Source organism: Drosophila ficusphila, unplaced genomic scaffold (genome assembly GCF_018152265.1).
Source record: "Drosophila ficusphila isolate 14025-0441.05 unplaced genomic scaffold, ASM1815226v1 contig_607, whole genome shotgun sequence".
Taxonomy (NCBI): Eukaryota; Metazoa; Arthropoda; class Insecta; order Diptera; family Drosophilidae; genus Drosophila; species Drosophila ficusphila.
Window position 1 is genome coordinate 2,513,689 of NW_025064537.1, and position 21,031 is coordinate 2,534,719.

The window sequence follows — 21,031 nt, forward strand, 5'->3', positions numbered from 1 at the left end:
GCTCGCTGACAGCGGTAAAATCGGAGCAGCAGCAATCCGAACGGTAAAAAAAAGAAAGCTGAGGGCAAAACAACGAGAGCCGTTCTCTCGCCGAAGTCGCTGCCTGCGTCGACGCCGCTGCCAAATCTAGGCGAAAATCGCAACACTTGGCGTACAAGCTCCGGATCCGGCTAAAAGTCAAGTGCAGGAGGCAGCAACAGCAACAGCAAAAGCAGAGGCAGCAGCAGCGAAAGCAGCAGCAGCAGCAGCAGAGTTTTCCAAGCTCGGCGGCAGAGATTCACTCTCGGTCGGGCGCCGGCGTCAGCGTTCCACGGGATCCGTGATTAGGTTTTACGGTTTTCAGTCCGCTCGATGACGCCGAGGCCAGCAGTTATGCGCCAAGCAGCAGCAGCCACCATAGCAGCAGCAGCAGCAAGCAAAGCAGCAGCTTTAAAGCCCTAAATCTGTGGCACTTCCTTCCGGTTGCCACGTTGCGTATACGCCACCGATACCGAAACCGCACTCGCATGCCGTCGCGTAAAAACCAAACAGTTTCAGTGCCAAAATCGAAGAACCGAAACCAGCTAACGAAAGCTCGAGTTTAACAAAACAAAAAGAAAACATAAATTTGAAAAAAGAAAGAAAAACTAAATCAGTGATAAATTCGAAATGGACGTGGCCAAAATGCAAGCCACTTCCGGCCAGCATCTGCTGCATCCGGCCGCACCGCCCGCCCACCAACACCACCTGCCGCTGGACTACAGCCTGGGCAACTTCAAGCCGGCGATTGCCTCGGACTTCCCCGGCTCCTTCCTCACCAGCCAGCAGTCCTCGTCGGCCTCCAACACCGCCTCCCCCTCCTCCTCCACCTCCGCCTCGCTGCAGGTGCGCGATCTCAGCGCCCTGACCGCCATGGCCGCCATTCCCTCGCCCACGCAGCTGCTCCACCAGCGGCTCCAGCTGTCCGCGGACGCAGCCCTGGGCCACCACCAGCAACAGCAGCAGCCGGCCGCCCAGAACCCGCCCCATCCCCCACAGCCCCAGATGCCGCCGGCCTCCACGTCGCCGCACGAGTACGCACCCATGTCCGCCTTCAAGGCGGTGCTCCCCAAGAAGCGAAACTCCGACGGTAAGCTGAAAAAACTCCCTTTGGTTGCGAATTCGTTGAGCAAGAGCTTACGAATTTATCACAAAATTGAGATATATATTTGTAGGATTGAAGAAATATTTTTGTTCAGTTAAAGTTCATTATTTTATATTGGGCCAAATGAAGTGAAGTTAGGTGCCTTACCACCAAAAAATTATATTGCATATTACATAAGGTGCAAATCGTCATTCAAAATGTTTACCTTGATTTGACGTTAACCTTTTAAAATGTGTTTGTTACTCTTTCCAATCTTCTACGTTTTTCTTGTATTTAATTTTTAACTACCGCTATGTTGTGTACTCGTTTCTTTTTTGAATTTTATAATTTAAAAACATGAAAGCTTAATTACACGGAAAAATTTACTAAGCTCATAACTGATAAGTTATTTAATGGCTGCTAGCCAATAAATACTTTAATAAACAGACCTAGTCTCTTACTATAAAACATTAAACTCTTTTTATATTTTTATTCTTAAGTTAACATTCTTGAGAATTTCAAACCCTAAAAATTCCATCCGTTTTTACTATCTCAACTTTATTTAAAGCAGAAAAACTTTTGCATAAACAAAAATAATTTTTTGCTTATCTTCTATCGGTGTGCCTTTTTATTGAACGCAATATTCTTTTTAAATAAAAATTTTATTTAAATTAGTTTATTAAAGATTTATGTTCTTTTCATTAACTAGAATTTCCTTAAAATATAATACTTTTGCAATATTTAAAATACACTCCAAAAACATTCCAAGTAACATTATAAGTATTTATTTATTTATTTACTTATTTTCATTAGACGGAAGAACTCAATGCTTCAATCAATGATATTCCAGAAAAGTCTTCAATATCCACATTTGTAAATTTAATTTTTGTGCAGCCAGCGAACAGATTGGCACAACCCCTTGGCTCCTCGCCCCATTTCATATTCCCCAAGTTAATTAAAAAAAAGGAAAACAAAAAGAGAATGAAATCAACAACACAGAACCCGCGAAACACGAATCCGCAACGAGCGGCGACAAATCCCCAAAAGGCAAGTCACGAGGCAATGTAGGAATTTTTTAAAAATTTATTTGAATAATGTGTGATTTTAAAATATCGCACCGACCATGTCCGAGTGGGAGCCCAAAAGGCTGCTCGGTGTCGGTTTAATTGGAAAAAAGCCCAAGTTCGGTGAAAGCGTGGAAAGCGGAAATTGTTCAGGGGCAGCAGGAGCAGATATTCATTATTCCGTTTGTGTGTGTGTGCGCGGCGCTTAATGGGCAAATCTTCTGTGCGGACATGGGGCGGAAAAATGGATATCGGGGATTGAAAAATCCATAGCTGGACCACAGATACACAGATACACAGATACGGATACGGATACGGACACGGGTACACGGGTGTGAGCGGCAAACAAACGGACAAACTTGTAGATACACAGGCGAGTCCAGTCCAGTCCAGATACACATCCGCATGTGTTTGTGTTCCTTGTGTCTGTGTGCAGACGCCGTTGTCATCGCCATCGCTGTTGAATTTCAAATATGAGCAGTGAATGAATGAATGAGTGCTTCTACGGGAGCCTCCGGCTTTCCTGTTGCCAGATATGAACCACAAAATGTAGCTTTAAACTGGTTAAAACTTAAATTTCACTGAAAGTTAGGTAACGAATCATTTGTAGTTCGTGATTGCATCCCAAGTGTTTGTAATATTTTACTATATATTGAAAAAAATGAATTTTTTTAACGTTTCTCAATTTTTTAAACTTTTCCTAGTATCCTAGTAACAGAAACGCTTCAAATTGAAGAAAAAAAAAGTGCATTACTATTTTTGATTTGTTAGAATCTTATGTAATTGAAAACATGAATTTTTCCTAAATAGTTTTTTGAAGTAAAATGTTTTCAACACGTAAACTTAAGCTTAAACAAAAGTTACTGAATTTTGAAGAGATCTTCAAACTAATAACCGACTCTTTTTCGAAACTTGATTGCTTCCTTTTTGTTTGTTAAGCATGTCTTATGTAATATTTTTATTTTTTTAATGAATGATAAATGATGAAAAAGAAAATAATTTTTACTAGATAAATATGTATTTGCTCTAAAAAAGAAAAAGGCAGGCGTATGTAATTTTGTATGTTTTAAATATGTTTTTAAAATCTTTAATTTTGTATATGTTGAACTTTAATAAAACACTAATTTTTCGAGAAAAAGGCCAAGTTGGCAGCCCAGTTCGGCACATGTGTGTGTGTGCTTTCTCTCAGTCTCTCTTACATCCCATATTTCCCCACTCGCACACACACATACACATGGTGTGTGGCAGCGACAAGCGGATTTCATTTACCGGCATTACATGTATCCAACGGATATGTTTTTAGCTCTCCACCGCTTCCAACACAGACGTGGATATGCGGAAAAAGCACACACACGCAGATACATTCGCACACTGAATTTTCAATTCCGTTTGCCGCGACAAGCGCTCCGCCCCCCTTTCTCCTCTCTCCTCCTTTTCCTTTCTCTAGAGAAAATGAATTTCGCTTTGTTTGTTGGAATATTTTCTCGGTTTTGGTGGGACAATATATTGGTTGATGTGGCCGAAGTTCACTAGGATCTTTGGTGACTGATTGGCCGCTCCTGTTGACGGGATGGGAATTTGGCTGAAATCTCCAGTTTAAGCTGTTGAATTTAATAGATTTTATTTATATTAGACCACAAAAAGGTAAGGGGGTAAAACCTCTTTAAAGGGTCTCCTAAAGTATGCTACAATATTTTTGAGCTTTTTAATTTCAAGGATATTTGGAAATATCAATGGACTTTAAAACACTTGGCTTGTCAAATGTAACACGAATGAGAAATCTTAAATAAATACCCTATACTTATAACAGTTTTTGATAAAACAATTAAAATTTCAAGAAAGTAAATTTCCCTTATATAACTCATATTTCCTCTTATTAATTTACAACCTTGCCCCGAAAGGTCAGACAGAAATATCGTCTCGATCTGCCATTAGCCCACCCACCCATGAGTGGATGATCTTAATTTTTGTCATTCGCCGCCGCCGTATGACTCAATTAATGATTCCACTGCCGTTTCTCGATCTAATGCGTGGACAGCAAAAAAAAAAGAACTTTGACACCGACACTCGTGAGTCACGAATTAAGTTAAATTGTGAAAATTGCTCGGACCCAGACTAAGAGCCGACTAATAGTCTGAAAGGGTTCATGGGTTAAACGGCGGCAGTACTCAAATTACTTGAAAATAGAGCTCAGAGCAGCATTGATTCATTCTCGGCTACAAAAACAAGCTCGCCCCCGCGAAGACATACTTTTCCAGTGATATCAGCCCAAAAATCAGAACGGTTGCCAGCGATCGACACATAAATTAAAGTTTCTGATTTATGTGCAGCACCTATCGGGTTATATGGGCTTTTCTTATATATGGTTCTCCGACCGCGTCGATATAAATTAAATAACAAATTTGTTAAGCCGTTTTCAATCACACCAAACAATTGAACAATTAAAAGAGCAATCGGCATATCACATCGAATAAATAATAATGCGTTGACAACCGCTTGCCCCTCAGCCAAACAATCTGGAAGTTTAGTCAAGAGTTTTAGGCTTATCTTAAAGAACTATAGGGAAAATTGTATTGACAGGCAGAAAAAGAATTGGTTTACAAATGAGTATAAATTAAATGGTTAAAATTGGGTTTTAAGAACTAAAAAAATAAACCCAATTAAGTGCAACCAAAAAAAAGTGATTTTGTTTAATTTTGAAAGAGTTGAAAAAAGGGTAGGCCTTAAAAAAATAAATTATTAAAAACATAATTAGCATATCGTAAAAATGTAAGAACTTTTGAAAAAATAGAAAATATCGTCAAAAAGCGAATAAAAAATTCTGATAAAACTGATATCCCTCGAATGAAACTCACTGCTTTATCTACTTATTATCCAACCCCGATCTAAGGCTACTAAATTATTTTCAGTGCATTCAGAACTCGACGGTTTACTCATGTGTACGATCGCAAAGTACATTATTGATCAATAACAAATTGTCGCAACGAAAATCAGAGCAATATTTATGAAATGTTTACGACACACGTCGTAATCATTGGCAACTCATCGCCTGTCATATATTTTTCAACTTCTCACAAGTAGACGAAAATTGGGCATTGTAAATCTATAAAGATATCCAAACCAGCCGGGCCAGCCAGTTAGCCAGTCCGCCAAATAAAGGAAAGCCAAATCCACACCCCGAGCAGCAGTGTATCTGTGTATCCGCAAGATACAAAACAGACGGACAGACAAGGAGGGTGAGAGATAGTTAACTACGCACACACACCGCACACGCGTTATGATTTACGATCCGAGGTAAATACATAACGACATCTAAACATGTCAATATCCTCCGTGGCCAGTTGTAAAATCGAAAGAGTAAAAGTATCATAAAGTAAGCGAGCGACCGACCGATAAGTAAACAAAGGCTAAACAGCCGCACAGCCAAACCACAGAAATACTCGTAGTTCGTGCAACACTAAGAAAGTGCAGAGCAGCTCGGTTCCCTGCCTCGATTTGTTCCCGTTTTCTGTTGTTATTTATGCCCTCGATTGCCGTCCAGTTCGGTTTATCATCGCTCGGATGTTTGACAAAGAAAAATCAATTTCCAGCGCGAAGGAGCAGGGCGCAAACCCTTCCCCGTTTGGCATTTGTCACGTCTGTTGTCCGTTGAATATCGAATATGGAATATTGAATATTGAGTATTGAAATTAGAAATGCCCCGATCGATTCCCGCCGCTGATAGTATGAAGAACTGCGATTTTCGATATCGAATTTGTACCGCCATAAAAGCTACCAGAGTAGATATCAGCTTATAACAACAATAAACCGTCTGATATCGTCTGAATTTGTACAACCGACAATGGGACTCATGTGCACCTTTGAACCCAAAAACAAACCGAATCAGAACCATAAGTTGAAATACCCATAAATAGCCATTTCACAAAATTACGTGTTTATTATTTTTGTTTAATTTCTTAATGGGTTCCTGGGGGAAAAGTGAAAACCATCGGCTTGAACCGAGCACCAATTAAATGGAATTTATCAGCGAAAGAAAAGGTAACAAACTGAAGTCTAAGGTTTAGATAGCCTCCTGATTTATTGCCCAGCGATAAGCAGCTGGGAAAAGGGTGCAATATACGGCGAAGGGGTTTCGATCGATCGATCGGTTGGGGGGAGGAACACACTCATTGCAATGTCGATGGAACGCAGACCTGATTGATTTGCAGTGTAAGAGTAAATAATGTAATTGCAATTGGCGACATTCGCGGGGCGCTTCAAAGAACCGCTGCCGACGGTTCGGGCCCAACTGCTGATAGCCGATAGCTACGTATATGGCCAACTGTCGAGTGTTTGGATACGCAATCCCCATCTAATGCCACTCAACGAGTTCAGCTTATGCGCTAAAGAGCTAAACAGCTAAGGAGCTGAGGAGTTAAACAGCTAAAGAGCTCTGCTCTCTCCACAAAACTGATATGCTATCGATGGGGTAGGAAATCCAATGCGAAATCCAATCCCAATCGCAATCCAATCCCAATCGAAATCCAGACCAAGTTGAAATCGAAATCTCAACGAATCCGTAAATCATGCACACACATTCAGGCATGCCAACAGACCAAATCATGGCCTAATCTATCTAACCGTTCACAGTTTATGGCCCTCTTCTGGCCATATCGCTTGGGCTCTTTATTATTTATACTCTGCTGTTTTTATTTTTGCCATTTCCACTTTCATATTTGCCGAAAGCGGAATTTGTTTTTATAATATTACGACCAGTCGGCCCCCGACTACTGTTGCCCAGTACTTGGCAGCCGATTTAATCGAGTCGATATACCTCGAAAACACTTTGTGGCGCCCGGTGACGGACCCTCGATCTTCTGATTTCCCTGCCACGAGAGGTGTTGTAAATTACGGGGAAAATGTGAATATGTTAAGGAGGCAAACGAGCTATGTGCTCGAGAGTTCAAAAGGCTATAAACATTTAAAAATTTTCCCATTTAAATAATTTATATCTCTTAACTTTATATTGTTTTCTTTCTCGGATATTATTTATAAATTAAATTACTTTTCATTTTTTCTACAAGGCCCTTTTTGCATATTTAATAGTTAGCTCATTATTCTAGTAAACTTGAAGGAAATAATTTCTGTGTTTTTAAGCTATCAAACTGTTTTATTTTAAATTTTCCTTTTAAATTATAGTTCATATGAATAATAATGACTTCATAAAAATAAATCATTTATGAAATAAGTCATTTCAAAGATAATTACTCAGCACTTAAGGGGTTATATACCTTTTTCAGACTCAAAAAATCGAAAAAAATTTTATGATTTTTTTTTTGATGTACATACTTTCAACAATTTTTCTGCAAAATTTTTTAGAGATCGGGGCACTAGAACCTAAGATACAGCCGTTCATAGCGCACGGTGAACATGACTACCTAATGTCCACCTAAAACTTTAAACGCGATTATCTCGGAGTCGCATTTTTGAGAAAAGGTCATTGCGGTGAGCACGATATCTCGGTAACCACTACATCGATCGATTTGAAATTTTGGGGGATTGTTTGTAGATACAATAGCTAGTTCGTGAACGAAGGAATTTTTTTTCGACAAATTTTTCTATTTTTTTGGGGCGAAAAACTAAATTATTAGACCTCGAAAAATCGGTTTTTTTGAAAAAATAATCACTGTAACTGTAAAAAATTTTTTTTCGTAAAATCCTTCGTTCACGAACTAGGTAACACTATATACTAAATTAGTTTTTTTTTCATTTTTTTTTAAGTTGAGCCGTTTTCTTGTTTTCATGCTCACCGCAAGCCTCTAATGAAAAAAGGACTTCTGCGGGAAGGACTATAACTTCCACAATACTCAAAATTTTCACTCGAAATTTTATACGAATTAAGTTAAGGACACGTACTTTGATAAAATTTTTATTGAATTTAAATAAAACAATGGTAACATGCTAAAAAAAAATAAATAAAAACCATGTATTTCTCTGGTGAAAAAGGTATATAACCCCTTAAGGCAATGAAAAATGCTTCTCAAAAGTTTGCAAAACAATTTTTCTAATAATACCCCTCCAAATTTCACGAGCTCCGAAGTAATTATAAATGAAATTCCGGAAATTAACACCTCCTACAGGAGGAAAGCAGCCCCCACGGCAAGCCGTTAACCCAAACCAAATTGTAATGGCTGCAAATCGCCCCAAAACAATAATAATCCTGGCAAAAGGCCGGGACAGAAAACAGGGCGCAGGATAACAATGATTTCAATTACCATGCAGTGTCGAATAATTATTCCACCTTCTCCTTTTTTATGCGAGCAAGTGCGTGGAGTGCGTGAATATTGCTCCCGGGCGGATAAAAACAGATGAACGTCGAACCCGGAGGGCTGGATGATTTCGGGATTGGGAGTGGGAGTGCCACTGGGTGGTAGTGGGAGGCGTGGGTGTTTTCGGGGTGGACGAAGGCTATGTCTAATGTGCACAAATTTATGACTTTACTGCCGACCGTCGAGGGGTCGTTGATGCCACTTTGCCACAGCCTCCAGAAGCCGGAGGAATCGCCACCCTGGAGCGACATTGGGCACATGCTTAAGCTCATTATTGTCGTTTAAACAAGTCGCTCTACGTGCGCCGCCAGGAGCCACTTGTCCTGCTCCTGCTCCTGGTCTTTGGTCCTTAGTCCTTGGTCCTTGGGGTTGCTTTCGGGCCGCTTCAGCTTGCAGCGAACGTTAAACGTTTCCAATTTTATTTCCTATATATTGTGTGGGCTTGGGCTCCCCTTGCCACCTTCCTCCTGGTGGTTGTGCCACCGCCCCGTCCTCCATTCGATTCGAATTTGTTTTCGGCTGGTGCAAATGCTCCCGGGACGATTGCGTACATAATTAGAGAGGAAGGGTTGGGTTTTCGACCGGGACACATTTGCCATAATGCCAATGATTAAAATTTAGATTTTCAGAGGGGTAGTGGTAGTGGGGTGAATAAGGTCTGGCATAAAGCTGATTTTATATGTTCAATATTCAATTTAAACTACGATTTAATATTGCGATATTTGAAGAATAGTTTAAAATTGTTTTTTCCTTAAGAATACAACTAAATTTGAAATTTATAAATCATATCAATAACCATTTTAATGGTAATAAAACTTTGGATAAAAAAATTGAATAAATTGTTGAGGTTTCTTTGTTGTAAACCAACTGACAGAACAACATTCAGATCAAATAATAACCAACATTTGGTAACCGAAATACGAAGCTCTTTAAATAGAATAGGAAGCCGCAAAAGATATGTTGCTTATTTTTTAATTTAACCCGACAAGGTATTTCTTACAAGCGACCTTAGCTTAACTTTGTGATGATCAAACGAATCCGTAGGCATCTGGATTACTGGCAAATTTCCATATTTAAAAGCACTTGGAAGCAAAGACCAAAATCCAAGGACCCAAGTTCGAACAAAAATAACAGCAGAAGGGCAATAAAAACACTTGACACTCGGGAAGGAAAGAGCGGTCGAGTAGTCGAGCAGTCGAGCAGCCACCCCCCATTTGTATCTGGGTATCCGATGGATACGTATGTATTTCCCGGCCTGCGTGTTTAGTGCGTGGGCTCTGTTTATATTTGCTTGGCTTTGCGTTTTGCCGCCTCACTGACTCCGAACTATGGAACGGAATCAAAGTCCCGCCCCTGTATTTTCCACCTACTATACATCCCCATCCCCTTTCCCTCTCCATTTTCATCCTCATCCATCCCCCTTCCCCCTTTTCTGTTACTTTTATCTGCGTGGCGAATTAGAATGTTGTCAAATTGTTATTCTTTTGTTGCGATGCGGATTCATTCATTCATTCGATTCGCCTCAGGCCGTCGCGGTTTTCACTTGCCTTCCCGTGAACCCGTGTACCGCATACCCCTTTCCTTTCCCTCCCCCCTTTCCTCTCCTCTTCATCAACCTCAAAACTCTGCGCCTGCGTCAATTTGCGAGCGCGGAATGTCGCCGGAGTTCCCCTCCTGCGATGCCAGCCGATTCCCATTTCCCCGGGCCACTGTGTGTTTTCTGTTTTGTCATGCTCCATTTAGCCGAGTGTGGACCGAACAGATGTTCTATTTAAACGCACATTATTATTATTTCATTTCGACAGGCGATAGACTCCGAGGATGTGTATTTCGTGTGCTGTCGTGCACCATGCAAAAGTTTTGATTTTCCTATTTTGTGATGCGAGCTGAGGAAGGGATTTCGTTTTAGAAAAAATAAGTTTTTGAAAAAAAGTCAACCTTATCAGGTGAACTGTTTAAGATCAGTAAACTCCCAGAAGATATGTATATGAACAGTAACTGTTTATGGTAAATATAATAATAATATTAAATATCTTTAAAATAAAGCAAAGGATCAAAGTGTTGAGTATTTAAAAAATTGTACTTTCATGGATTATCTAATTATTTTTAATTTAGGTTTATAATTTCAAGACGAATACTTTTATTCTTCTTTTAATAATTTTTTTTATCAAAACCAAAATATTCTATGAATACAAACTTCAAAATTCGTGTAGGTCGATTAATTGATTCTAAGTAATATAGACATAATACCCAACTTTTTCGGTTGTCATGAAAGGTCCTTGATTTGGAAATTCTCGTCGGGTGGCTGCTCCTGTCCAGGGGCGTGCCGTCAACAACCCTGAGCGCCGGCGCCGTATCCGCACACGGATTTGTGTCTGTGTCCGTGGCCATCATCGCCATCACGGCGGCCAAAAGATTCCGGGGTGACGATGCCGAATGATGACGCACTGATGTCAAATGCGGAAAGCGGTTCACGAGAGGGGAAGGATTCGTTGATTAGGGTGAATTAATGGTCATGTAAGGTGGATTAGGCGATTGAATACGAAAATAATTACATTTGAAATTCGATATGCTGCCAACTGCCACACATACGAGGACGTAATTGTGTGTGAGGCTGCACAGGTGGATTCCCTTTCCTGTTTCCCCCTTTTTTTTTTTTGAGTGATTAATGATTCCGAATGGGCTTTGCTCTGATTTAAATAAACGATCTTGTATTTTTACAATAAAAAAAACAAGAGGATGTGCCTCAAGAAACTTTAGAGCACAATCTACTCAAATGCTCTAGTTAGTTTTAGTTTTAAGTTTTTACAACTCATGTATCAACAGAACAATTAATTTTTAAAATTTATTTAAAATGTTTCTAGATCAAGCTAAGTTTGAAAACGATGAAAAGAGTTTTGTTTTTTCATCCTATCATATTTAATTAATTAAGCTTGACTATGGAATTTTAAGAAGATAAATGCTATTATGGACTCTCTTACAATTAGTGTAGTAAAGAGGTCATAATTTCTTTTTGATTTGGCTTTAAATTTTATTTAACAAAGTTAAATTAAATATTATTAAGTCTAGTTCAAATGGCACTTGTATACCCTTTACTAACCCCCTTCTTTTTATTTCATTTTTCAGATGCCTCGCTAGCGTTTAGCATAAGCAGACTGGTCAAGACTGAACAACTGACGGCGATGGCGGCGGCGGCCGTTGGCCTGAAGCCGCCGACTCCCATGGAGGACAACAACAACTCAATCTCGATGCTGAGCAAGAACCAGCAGATGCACCAGCAGCACCACCAGAGCCAGCAGCCCCATCTTCCCCAGCGCTCCAAGCCGGCCTTCATCAGCGCCAGCGAGAAGCTGCGCCGCCAGTCGCGATCCCGCTCGAGGTCGAGATCCCGCAGTCCCTGCTCCTCGCAGATCGACATGGAGGACGCGGAGTCACACCACTCGCTGCACTCCCGCTCGCGGTCCCGCTCCCGTTCCCGCTCCCACTCCCGCTCGCGCTCGCACTCGAGCAGCTCCTCGGTGGAACTGGAGGTGGACTCGCCGCCCGGCAGTCCGCGGATCAGCTCGCCCAGCGGAGCCTCCGCCTCCGCCTCCGCCTCGGAGCTGCTGATCACGGCCAATGGCGGCGGTCGCAGCATAGGCTCCAAGAAGTCCGACCTCTTCTCCGTTTCCGCGCTCCTCCGCCGGGACGAACCGCCCCAGCGACGGACGCCCCGCAGCCCCCCACTTGGTCACCTGGCCGCCGGCGGCCTGGCCATGCCCTTCAACCCGCTGGAGGCGATGCGGCAGGGCTACCCGCCCAACTACGACGCGGCCATGTTCCAGCGACCGCTCTTCTCGCCCGCCCTCCCCTTCTTCGCCGCCGTCGCCTTCCACCAAGGTCAGCAGCAGCAGCAGCAGCAACAACAGCAGTCCGGACTGGCAGCAGGGTAAGTGGCACTATACTGTTGGGGATCTACTAACATACCATACATAAATGGAAAATAACATTTCAATATGCGTGTTTATTTAAGGCTTATATTTAACACATAACATAAATAAAAAAATGTGCACTATATATAGAGATAAAGTTTTCAAGCTTGAAAGGGAAAGTAACATCTATTTGTATAATGCTCTTTAAGTTTAAATATTTTAAAAATTCTATAAATATGTGGTATTTTTTTAAATCTCATTATCAGATCATTCTTCTGAGATTAGACTTAGATTTTTAGTATCCAGGAGCCTTTTTACCAAATACTAAAAATACTTGCAAATCAAAAGAAGTAATTATATCAAAAGTATTTTTGGACTTAAAACTTTAAAGAAAGAAACCTTATGCCGCATCGCAATTTCATTACCAGATTAGCTCCATTTTTGCCCCATTTGCCAGGCTCAAAACGGTCAGATCCTCAGACTGTGCACTCGGGACCCATTTTAATTAACTCGCCTCAATTAAATGTGTTTCCGCAGCTACCATCCGGACTCGCAGGAAAATCTCTTCCGTCTGCGGAGTCTGATGGTGCCACTCCAGTCCGCCGGACAGAACAACTCGTCGGCGGCAGCGGCGGCGGCGGCAGCAGCGGCGGCAGCGGTGGGCGTCGGTGTCGGAGTGGGCGTGGGCGTGCCACCCAGCGGCGGGCACTTGGGGCTGCCCCACTCGACGCACCTCCACCACTTCCACCACATGGCCGCCAAGTGGCCCGGCCTGCACCAATTCAGCGACCTGTACTCGTGCATGAAGTGCGAGAAGATGTTCTCCACGCCCCACGGCCTCGAGGTCCACTCCCGGCGGACGCACCACGGCAAGAAGCCCTACGCCTGCGAGCTCTGCAACAAGACCTTCGGCCACGAGGTCAGCCTCAGCCAGCACAGGTATGTGTACAATGCCAGTGTGCCACCACAAGTGGGAGGGAAGTGGGCGGGCAGGGTTGCCCGACACTCCAAAAAATAATCAGAAATTAATTATTCAGAAAACAAATATTTACTGGTTGGTTCTTAAGGGATAGAATGCAGAAGCTTCTTAGGTATATAGTTTGAAATTTATATATTATATAATTAAACATAATTGATTTGATAAATGGATTTCCGGAAATATCTTCAAAATTTTTTTTTTATTTTCGAATTTCGAACTATTTTGGCAAGTCAATATTATTTTACTGCAGTATAAATTTCGTATTGAAATACAAAATATATTTATATTTAAGATTTTTAAAATCACCTCTTATTTTTCCGAGTGTAATGAGTGGTCTTCCTGCTTGGGACAATAGCGGACACTTTGCATTACTTAATTTAGCCAAAATGGCTGGATTTCAGCCTGACCAAATGTTTGCCTTTGTGGCTGTAGTTAAAACACGTCCGTATCCGCCTTTGGGGACTTACCGGACCTTAATTACGGCGAGCACTCGTTACTGGGACCCCACTAATCCCCCTCCCCCTCCACCTCCTCCGTTCCAGGGCGGTGCACAACGTGGAGAAGGTGTTCGAGTGCAAGCAGTGCGGCAAGCGCTTCAAGCGATCCAGCACCCTGTCCACCCACCTGCTCATCCACAGCGACACGCGGCCTTACCCCTGCAACTACTGCGGCAAGCGGTTCCACCAGAAGAGCGACATGAAGAAGCACACCTACATCCACACAGGTAAGCAGTTCAGTGTTGCATTTAAGAAGGTCCATTCTTATCGGTCTCTGTTATTTGGTGCACAAAATTAAAGTGCTTAGGAAAATGTTGAAAAACAAAAAAATATTATTTTTTAAATAAGCCTAATATGGAAATTCTTGTATTTCATTGAACTCCATGCTTTTTATTTAAGATGAATTATTATACCATTTCCAGTCACCGATTTCTTTTTCATCTCACCAAATCCAAAATCGAATATTATTAATGTATCAACTTTTCCAAAAAAAAATAATAACGTCAAAAAAGACTTTTAATTCAGTTACTTTGTACACTATACAGAAAACATTGTTATTGTTTGAAATCCATATTTTTTGTAAACCAAACGGTCTGCATTGTATCTCACCCTTTTAAATTAAAGGGGTAACATGAATCACAGACCTTCTGGGGAGGTCATGCAAAAATCTAGCCCAAAGCAAGCGGAACTTTAAGGAATTTCGCCATAACACAAACGCAGTTTATGGGATCATGGGGTCTTTGGGGTGGTAGGAAGTATGTGTGGGTTCCAGGGGGACAGGAAGCGTCGCCATTAAAGCACCGAACGAACCACCCCAAAAGCCGCAGTCGCCAGTTGCAATTACAGTTGCCATCGGCAGAACAGATATAACGAAATCTCAGGGGGCGGCGGCAAGAGGGGGGTTTGAAAAAATGGAGCAGATGACAGCTGAAAGAGCACCCAGTTGCTCTCCCAAAATCGCAAGGGAGAAATCCACAATGAGAGAGCGAGAGAGCACTGCTAGTGATAAGAATCTGAATCAGAAAGAATCTATATACTGGAAGGTCTGCACACAGATGCGCCCAAGCACACGCACACACCAAGGCAGAGAGAGTAAGAGCGGAAGCGAGAGATAGAGAAAGAGGCGGGCTGAGAAATCACAGCCGACCAATGAAAAATTTAGTCAAGAGATTTTGATTTTCTGTTTTATACGCGCGCACTCACACGAATAACAAATACGAGGCGCACACATCGACACCGTGCAGTGGTGTAGGTGCACACACCCCCGGAAAGCCGAAAACGAAACGGAACTGAAACGCCATTGCGAAACAGGGCGAAAGGGGAGAAGGTCGCTGGGTGGGGCCGCACATTAGCATCGATTTCAAGTTCTTGATGGCTACGTGAAAATTTCAAATCTCAAATGCGATTTGTTCTAGTTTAAAACCCCACTCACACTGTTCCGAAATCGCACTTTCTTTTAAAATATAGTAAAAACACGATGTATTACATTTTGTTTTGAAAGGTATGCCGTCAGAAACAAACATATTAGTATCTTTTAGGAACAAACACAGAGTTATGAATTTTTTGTATTAAATAATGTTAATTAAATCATAGTTAAATTATAGGTTTTTCTTTTAAGAACCTTTTTTATATTAAATGATGTTGTTCCTTATCGCTTTGTCTTATCACTTTATAAATTTACTAAAGCTGTATAGAGCATAAGTGGTTTGCGTTGGTTTGCATTAAATAAAAGCAGTAAACTTATTTTTGCTTTTGATAAGTTCTATCTTTATCGTTTTCTATTTTAAAAGTTTGAATTAGATCTATTTCAAAAATTTGAGTTAGATCTTTAAAGAAAGTTAAGAAGAAAAATCATAATTTCTACATGTTCCTCACTTCAAGGCACTTCACCTTAAACCAACGTTTTTTAGAATAATCGATACATCGACCACCCGTCACATTAAAATTCATTCGAGGTAATCACTTCTATATTGCTGCACCAGATTTCAGTTCTGTATACGCACACTGGATCATTAAGCATAAAAAGCGAAATTCTTTTGGCTGGAAATCAGTTTACAAATGGCAAGGATAATAACCTCTAATAAGCAGACTTTCCTCGCTGAAGCGTCTGGTGAAATCAGTGAAAGAGAAATCAGCACCCCTACAAACACACACACCCACACACATACAAACTCACAGTAATGTAGAGAGAGAGAAAGAGAAGTATTCCAGACATTTTTATCGCTTGCCGTCTTCGATTTAGGACGTGAGCCCCCTCCAAGGCCCAAAAAGCATCCCCTACTCCCAATGCACATGTGGCTATGTTAGCCCCAACATTTCAAGATTTCCCATCCGAGTGTTTTGGTTTTTTTTTACTTGGGTTCCGCTTGCCTCGCTTTGCTTTCCTTACGACTTATCCTTAATTTTCCTCCTTGTGCCGAGACGTGTTTCCATCCCAGACAGCAGATTTTTCCTCCTTTCATCTGATGTGATTTTTCGGAACAATTTTTTCACTTTTTCCGTTCGGGTTCTTTCTGCATTTTCGTATTTACTTTTTGGGTAATGTTTTATGTGTTTAGTCCGTGCCCCATCCTCATTTCCCTTCCATTTTTTGTGTTTCGCTTTTATTTCCTTGCCTCAGATTTCCGTTTTTCGTCAATTTATGCGCTATAAAAAGAGAAGAGAAAAAAAACATTTTTGGACTGTTTTATTTATTCATGACTTTTGTTTTCCATTCCAAAGTTCAATCTTAGTGTGTTTGAGGTGCAAAAGGTGTTTTGGCGGAACAAAATCGATATTTTCAACTGAAGCAAGGTTTCTGGCTTCGGTTTAAATATTTTAAGTTCTTAAACACTTTGTTATTTTTAAATAAACAATAAAAATCATAAAATAATTTTTAAAAAAAGTTTATTTTATTAAAGGAAGTGAATATAATCAGTTTTAGTTTTTTTTAAAGTGCAGTACAATGCCATAGAACAATACTTATCCTTTTTCTTTGTCGGTTTAAGCCCTTTTCGACCTTTTTGACCCTCTATTCGCTTATATCGAATCATTTCCCAAATCAAACCAAAACAATTTTCCATTATGCTTTGCCGTCGCTTCACAGGGCGTATGCGTGATTTGATTCCCACCGCTTAGCGCAAGTTGCCAAGCCACCAAATACATATGTTGTGAACGTGTTGAATTAGGAGATAGATTCAGAGCGCAAGGATGGCTGAAAACTGTAGCTTAAAATATTAGAAGACTAAAAGGAAAGCCATTCAGAGGGCAACTAGGATTTAAAAGTATTTCCACAATATGCTGCAATAAAACTCCGTAAAAAAGCAACCAAAAAATGTTGCCCTGATACATAAGTTTCGTATACAAGGCTAAAAGTTGGAAGCCGAGTAGAAATACTCCACTTTTCATGCCAAACTGCCGACGGCCGACGGGATTTTTCTATTTCCCTGCTACTTTTCTTCTATTCTTTTTTTGGTCTCGTTAGTGTTCGTGGGTCGTTTTGGCCGTGATAAATAATAAAAGCTGCTCTATAATCTCTGCGACTACGTGACGTTATTTGTGCCGATAGTGCACGAACGTGCCCCGAGTTGTGGACCCAAGAGAAGGACTCCTCCAGATTCTGCATCCAGGCATGCTCGGTGAGGCCAACTGAGAGCCTGACTGCTCAATTTTACTGTTGCTCGACCTTCCACTTTGCCAGCCATGCCACCCAGCCTCCCACCCCCTTCCTCCCATCCCCCCATCCACCCAACCATTCTGCTCAAGGAAAAGAAATCCTCATGCCCCGGGAGCTGAAAGTTGAATCAGAGCACATCCCTACGGTCGAATGTTTCACAATCACGTCGCTGCAATTCCATTATATACAACGGAGCTGTCTTCCGTTTCGTTTCGTTTCGCCGGATTCACAGTCGCATCGCGCCGTCTCTTTCGCTCCCCATCGGGTATATAACCCGTATCTCTGTTTGTTTTATATACACTTTCCCAATTCTCGGTAGGGAGCTACGGAGTCAGGTCCTCTCAAGTTAGCATGTTGTCGTCGTTATTTTGTTGCCGTCGCCCCAATCTCCACTGTATGACTGTATACTGTACATGTAGGTGGTGTGGAAGTGTGGGTGTACAGTGTGCATGTGTGTGGGTAGTACATAAAATGTAACCCAACAAGTCTGTGCCACTATCTCTACACAACGGAGGACTGCAGATAAGAGGCGGCTATACGTGAATATATATGTATGTTTGGCTACCATTATAGGCAACACAAAATTGAGGAGCGGGGAAATATAATCAAAGTTTGTGTACAACTGGGGAAGTGCGGAAAATATAGATTTTTACTGATAGAGAAGGCTCTGATAACCATACAAATTCTTTGAACTAAATTAAGTTTTTGATTTGAAAGATACAAAAAAGATTTTCAATTCAAAGTATGGTGTTCCAAAAGTTTTTATAAGTAAAAAAACTAAACTTGTAACCGACATCTGTTCACTATTAATAATTTTCTAACTTGAGTTTAAGTAATGCCTTTAAAAGCTCTCAAGTTTAATTTATATTTTCTTCATTTCCATCTGTAATTTCTGAGATTTCATTATATCAAGCGAAATTTTCATGACATTTCTGGCTCCAGAAAAATCGTTTATTTCGGAAGCAGCTTCCTCTCAAATCTCTAATGAAAAATTCAACAGCATGAAAATGAGCAATAAATGGGGCATAAAGCGCAAAACCGGGGGAAGCCCTGTAACAAAAAGAAAAAACCCGCGGAATTGCTTTAAAAATGCTATCAGAGCAGGGAAATATTCCGGCTTTAAGTGCGAGCGCAACCACAAAACATCACACTGATGAACCAAAAAGTTTAAATTTAAAAAACTCCGATGGTAAATGGAATAAGGGTCGGTGGATGTAGCTTCTGCCTGCGGTCTGCGGAGATGACTTACATGGAGTCTTGGGGCACAAGTTGGTAGGAGTTGGGGAACGCTTCTGTCTGGCGACGATACGATTTTTTTTGTTTTGGGGGTTGACGCTTCAGATGCGATGTGTGTGCCACAAGGGGAGGAATTGGTTGGCCCATGAAAGCAGAAAAGTTGCTAAAATGGCGCACACTGGTTGAAAATGCAGACAGGGCGCAGTAAATTAAAGCCCAACTGAAGGGATACCCTAACTATATTAGAATCTGGACACGCTCACCAGACTAAATTGGGATTTATTATTCAACGATTAAAAAAAAGTACAGTCTCATAGCCTTGAGAACAAACAAAGAAATACATTTTTTTAATTACAAATTTTTTAAATTTTCAAATACAAAACGGAAAGTTTTGGATTGTGTGGAAGTGAGCAGGTTTGATTGGACTAACAAAAACGATTAACTGATACAATTTAAAGCCATCTGAAAAGAACAGAAATGTTAGTTCTCTTGTTGATAATGATAATAAATAGAAATATAAGATAAAATGTTAATAAGATATAAATAAGATTATTTAGACAAAATGTATTTATTTATCAGAAATATCTAGAAAGGGTTTGATATTGTTGCTAATAATTATTTTGCCGAAATAAAAAACAAGTGATTATTTTTTTAACTTTAGAAATAGTGATTAATGTTTATTTTTTTAGTCTAAAAATAAATAGTAGAACCGATAACAGAACCGATTGAAACCAAATTTTTTACAAGCCTAACCCCAATTGATTGAACTCAACTAACGCATCCTTTCCTCGTGTGTCCTTGCAGGCGAGAAACCGCACAAGTGCCAGGTGTGCGGCAAGGCGTTCAGCCAGAGCTCGAACCTGATCACGCACTCCCGCAAGCACACGGGCTACAAGCCCTTCTCCTGCAAGCTGTGCCACAAGGCCTTCCAGCGGAAGGTGGACCTGCGCCGGCACAAGGAGACGCAGCACACGGACCTGCGGGTGCACCTGGGCAAGGTGGACTTCATGTCGGCGGCGGCGGCAGCGGCGGCCTCTGCGGAGCTGAGTGCGGTGGCGGGGGGACCGGTGCCCTCCGGAGTGCCGGCGGGGAGCCAGGGGGCCAGTGCGGTCAACCCGGCGAACAACGGAGCTCCCCAGATGGGCACTCTCAACTGCCAGAAGGTCTCGCTGCTGGTATAACATGAACACCACGAACATGGACACCAAACCGAAATCCAAATCAACCGCAACCATTGTGCAATAGACGAATGCGGAGCCGGAGGCAGCGGTGGCGGCGGAGGAGAAGAGCCTCGCCAGGCATTTGCCACTGCTTGAAACCGAACTCCAAAGAGAAAAGATAAAACAATTTAAATAATTTTAAGCCAGCCAGTTAAAAATATTTCCAATGTTGCCAAAAACGATACAAATAGCAAGAAAGTTTGAAATCAATTAAAGCCAGCACAATAGTCAGTCTCAAGTTCTCATAAAGTGTAATCATCTTACCAAAGCTATTCCAAAGCAAGGAGAGTTTCCACGTTTTTCTTTGTGTTGTCAGTTTGTATTGCTGTGGCCCGAGAGCCAGTTGAAAATCAAAATCATGTTAAGAAACTCCAACAATATGAACTGTGCGTGTCGTACTTTGTAAAATGTAACAGAATAAATCCAAAAACGCAAGGAATCCAATAAATAAAACAAATCGAAAGCGTGAAAGCAAAACAAAAAAGTTCCAAGTTTTCGCTTCTAGATAGTTGTGAAATTTTAACTAAATCGCTGTATTATGCAAACTATTTTGATATTATATCATTCCAATGAATTTAGTCTAATTAATAAATTTTTTAACTTATTTATACATATTATGTGTATGTATGTAAAAACCGCTAAACAAATATATATATATATATTTTCATTTTAATGTTCAACAAAGTAATGTATGTAATATTAAAATAACAGCTATAAAGACAAAAATTAATCTACATTCTAAGTATTTTTATGTTTTCAAAATAAATTGAATTTATTAAGCAAATATTTGAGAGGATTTTTTATTGAGTCTCGAAGGGGTTACACAAATGGGAAACTTTTACTCAATATTTTAGTGGCTTGGAAGGAATGTTTTATTGGTGGCTCACCTGTTAATATAATTGGAAGGCCACACGTAACACAAAGTATCCCCTTTCAAATTCAGAAGACAAACAGTGGAAAAAAACTTCTAAAGGACATTTCAATAACCCTGAACGTCAACACTTGAACAGACAAATTAAAAAATCATTCGTTTCTCCGTGAGAATTATAAAGAAGAATA

At 40.9% G+C, this 21,031-nt stretch overlaps 1 protein-coding gene across 2 annotated transcripts; it reads left to right on the forward strand.

Moving 5' to 3' along the window:
• Window positions 1-20,756, forward strand: LOC108088202 (zinc finger protein sens). Of its 2 annotated transcripts, none has more exons than XM_017185902.2 (5): window positions 1-1,108; window positions 11,601-12,402; window positions 12,923-13,324; window positions 13,907-14,088; window positions 19,557-20,756. In XM_017185902.2, exons 1-5 carry the CDS (start codon window positions 649-651, stop codon window positions 19,931-19,933), a joined length of 2,223 nt encoding a protein of 740 aa, XP_017041391.1. In that variant the 5' UTR covers window positions 1-648; the 3' UTR covers window positions 19,934-20,756. The 2 variants fall into 2 exon arrangements, with proteins under 2 accessions (XP_017041391.1, XP_017041393.1); XM_017185904.2 differs by lacking the exon at window positions 1-1,108 and adding an exon at window positions 4,987-5,402.
• Window positions 20,757-21,031: the final 275 nt, after the last annotated feature.

Coding starts and splice junctions, on each gene's coding strand:
- LOC108088202 (XM_017185902.2), top strand. CDS start 649: ATGGACGTGGCCAAAATGCAAGCCACTTCCGGCCAGCATCTGCTGCAT. Junction 1,109..11,600: donor CAAGAAGCGAAACTCCGACG/GTAAGCTGAAAA, acceptor TTCATTTTTCAG/ATGCCTCGCTAGCGTTTAGC. Junction 13,325..13,906: donor GTCAGCCTCAGCCAGCACAG/GTATGTGTACAA, acceptor CCTCCGTTCCAG/GGCGGTGCACAACGTGGAGA.